This window comes from Alnus glutinosa, chromosome 8 (assembly GCF_958979055.1).
Source record: "Alnus glutinosa chromosome 8, dhAlnGlut1.1, whole genome shotgun sequence".
In the NCBI taxonomy this organism is placed as follows: domain Eukaryota; kingdom Viridiplantae; phylum Streptophyta; class Magnoliopsida; order Fagales; family Betulaceae; genus Alnus; species Alnus glutinosa.
Window position 1 is genome coordinate 21160569 of NC_084893.1, and position 3617 is coordinate 21164185.

Consider the following 3617-nt stretch of genomic DNA (forward strand, 5'->3'; position numbering starts at 1 on the left):
TTAGGCCCAACATCAAAATCGAACTATTGGAAGTATACAACATAATCACTAGGGATTGCTGGTTTAATTATCCTAGAGGATCTTCTTAATCCTACTTCCTCCGCATTTGGAGGAAGTTGAGTAGGTTCATTCTGAACTTGTTCCTCATGAGTTGATTATTCTAAAATTAATTGTGGTTCAAGGTAATCAGTTTGGATTTCTTTGAGCATAATCAAACATCTTTTTATAAAGGAGCGTCAATCAACTCTTGTGTTTCATCTAATTCAATCCTTTGAGGATAAGCACTCCCACTATGTTCGAAATCCTCTAAAAATTTTGCATTTATAGATTCAACAATTCTAGTACTATGAGAAGGACAAAAAAACCTAAATCCTTTGAAGTTTACTGCATAGCTAATAAAATGACCGCTAGTTGTCCTTGGGTCTAACTTCTTCATATTTGGATTATAAATCCTCACTTCAGCAGGACAACCCCATATGTATAAGTGATTTAAACTTGGTTTTCATCCAATCCATAATTCAAAAGGTGTCTTAAGGACAGCCTCGAATGGGACCCGGTTTAATATATACACAGCAGTTTTAAAGCTTCACTCCATAGAAATAAAGGAAGCTCATAATTACTAAGCATGCTCCTTACCATGTCCAAAAGTGTGCAATTTCTTTTTTTTGGTACACCATTTTGTTGTGGTGTGTCAGACAATGTGTTTTGAACAACAATGCCTTCTTTTTCAAGAAATTGAGCAAATTGACCTATCATTTGTCCCTTTTTCTATGTACCTTCCATAATACTCTCACATCTTACGATCTTGATTTTCTTTTCCTTTTGTTTCTCTACTTCTACCTTATAGGTCTTGAAAGCATTTAATGTTTCACCCTTATCATTTAGAAAATAAAGATACATATACCGTGTATAGTCATTGATAAAATATATAAAATATCTTTGACCATTTAGGAAAGGAGTAGGGAAAGGTCAACATATATCTGTATGTATGATTTCAAGAATCTCATAACTCCTTTTGGCACCTTTAGTGGTCTTGTTAGGTTGCTTTCCCTTTATGCAATCTACACAAGTACCAAAATTAGTAAAGTCAAGAGTTTTTAAGACTTCATCATTTAATAATCTTTTTATTCTCTCTATGGAGATATGTCCCGATCTCCTATGCCATAACAAAGCAGAGTTCTCATTCATAAGGCTCCTCTTTGTGCCAACATTAGTATGCAATGATAAATTGTTGTTTTCAAAGTTGGGATTTAGATTAATTTTGAATAAACCATCAATTTTGATTCCACCACCAATAAAATTTTCACCTTTAAAAATACTAAAGGTAGAGTTTATGAATAAAAAAACCAAAACCAATAATATCCAATTTAGAAACTGAAATCAAGTTTCTAGAAAAGCATGAAATGAAAAATACATTATCCAAATCCAAAACATATACAGATTTCAAAATTAATCTAAAAGTCCCAACTGCCTCCACTTGAGAAAACAATTTATTGCTTGAGTAGACCCGTTATTCATTGCTTGCTGGTTTCCTTGTGTTGAGAAAACCTTGCATTGTATTAACAATATGGATTGTAGAATCAAAATCAATCCACCATGTTATTACAAGGAGCCTCAACAAAAAAAAAAGATTCATGACATACTAGAGATATGATATTACCTTTCTTTTCAAGCCATCTTTGATACTTTTGGCAATCCTTCTTCATATGCCCATTTTTCTTGCAGAAGAAACAAGTATCCTTATTGTCATTTTTTTTATTGACAACTTGTTTTCTTTCTTGAAGTGTGGGGCACTTTTGCCTCTCTTGGTCTTTCCCTTATCATAAGTAGCCATAAAGTGAACACTTTGTGGTTTCTCATGCTTTAACATCTCCTTCTCTTGAACACACATGATCAGAAGTTCATTCACTGACAATTTATCCTTATATGTGTTATAAGATATATTAAAAGAAGTTTATTCAGATGGGAGAGAGTTCAAGATGAAATGAACCGAAAATGACTCAGATATATCAACCTCTATGGACTTCAGTTGAGCAGACATGTCTCTCATTTTCATAATGTGCTCTCGCACACTTCTGGAATTGTCGAAGGTTTTGCTTAAAAGCTTCTTCATCAGAATACTTGCCAATGCCTTATCAGAACTAACAAATTGTTCCTCAACAGCTTGGATGAACTCTGTTGCCTTATGGCATTCTGAGATAGAACCCTTAATGCCCTTAATGATGTGAGACTTCATTAACATGAGACTTAAGTGATTAGATTGCTCCCACCGCTCATGCTTCGCAATCTCTTGTGGCGTACTTATGTCCGTGAGGGTGAGTGGTTCGTCCACACGGAGCGCCAAGTCAAGTTCCATGCACCCCAAATAGAAAAGCAAATTTTCTTTCTATTCAGCATTGGAATAGTATTTTCAATAACAGTAGTAGAAATAGCTGCAATAATCAAAGAAAAAATAAAGAAAATTTAATGCTATGAATTAACTTTATTCTAAATTAACTAATGCTAATTTAATAGTAAATTTCAATATACCTGTGGGCAAAGGTTACATCACGCATGAAATTTACTCTTTATTAATAAGACTAATAAATTTAAATATTAATAAATAAAATTCTCCGTACCTGTGGCTATAAGAGAAGTTTTACTTTTAATACTAAATTTACTATCTTATTCTAATTAAGTCATAAAAATAAAAACCTCCATGTGGGGATAAGTAATTAAATTTATGAATTAATTACAACATCGATGTTATTTTTCTTTATGAAGTTCATGTGTATAATCCTGACGCAATTATTAATCTAAAATTGGGATACTGTGGTTCTCCTAAAATTATTATAATAATTACGACTTTATTAACATCTAATAACTTTATAGATGCCCAAAAAGAGCCTCAGAAATAGAACAAACCAATATGAAAAATGGGGTAAATAATATTCTCTAAGGTACAACTAAGTAAGTTCTCAGGAAAGTGAGAGGGTCACAAGGACACTTTTAAATCCCAAGACTTTTCTTAGAAAAAACTTTTTTAGACATTGTATTCTTGGATAGTACTGTAAACATACACCAACATATATGATATTATTAATTATTCTTAGGTCTAGGCATCAAGCAATTTATATTTAAACAATATAATCTAAAACTAAATATATTCTTAAGTTCATGTATTAAAGAAACAATAATTTTAATGCGAACAATGTAAATAATAAGAGAAATAAAATTGTTATATGATGACATATTAAATTTCATAGCCCAATAGTCTTAGTAAATAGCCCTAGGCCCTTTATACTTGGAAAACCCAAATTCTAAACCCCACATGAGCTTAATTTTGTTTTTTTATTTTTTAAAATTATGGATAGGCTACTTAAACAGGTTGGGCTTCTGGGTCAGCCCACTTACTGATTCAGTATTTTTTATTTTTTTTTAAAAGCTAAATCGGGCTGCCTCATTGAGCTGGCCCATTCGAGTCAACCCACTTAGTGACCCTCAAGTCTGCATGGGTTTTAAAACCCTACCTGGAAGTTTAACCCATTAACCCGAAATTTTTTTTAGCTTCTATACTGTCTCCTTCTTCCTCAGTATTTTTTTTTTTTTTTCCTTCTCCATGACTAGCTAAGCTTCCT

General features: G+C 32.4%; 1 protein-coding gene across 1 annotated transcript; it reads right to left on the reverse strand.

The window, feature by feature from the left end:
* Positions 1-1954: 1954 nt before the first annotated feature.
* Positions 1955-2356, reverse strand: LOC133876206 (uncharacterized). Its single transcript, XM_062314492.1, has one exon. It carries the CDS (start codon positions 2354-2356, stop codon positions 1955-1957), a length of 402 nt encoding a protein of 133 aa, XP_062170476.1.
* Between the last annotated feature and the right edge of the window lie 1261 nt (positions 2357-3617).

Bases quoted from the DNA above. Each gene is read 5' to 3' on its own strand.
- LOC133876206 (XM_062314492.1), bottom strand. From the start codon at position 2,356: ATGGAACTTGACTTGGCGCTCCGTGTGGACGAACCACTCACCCTCACG.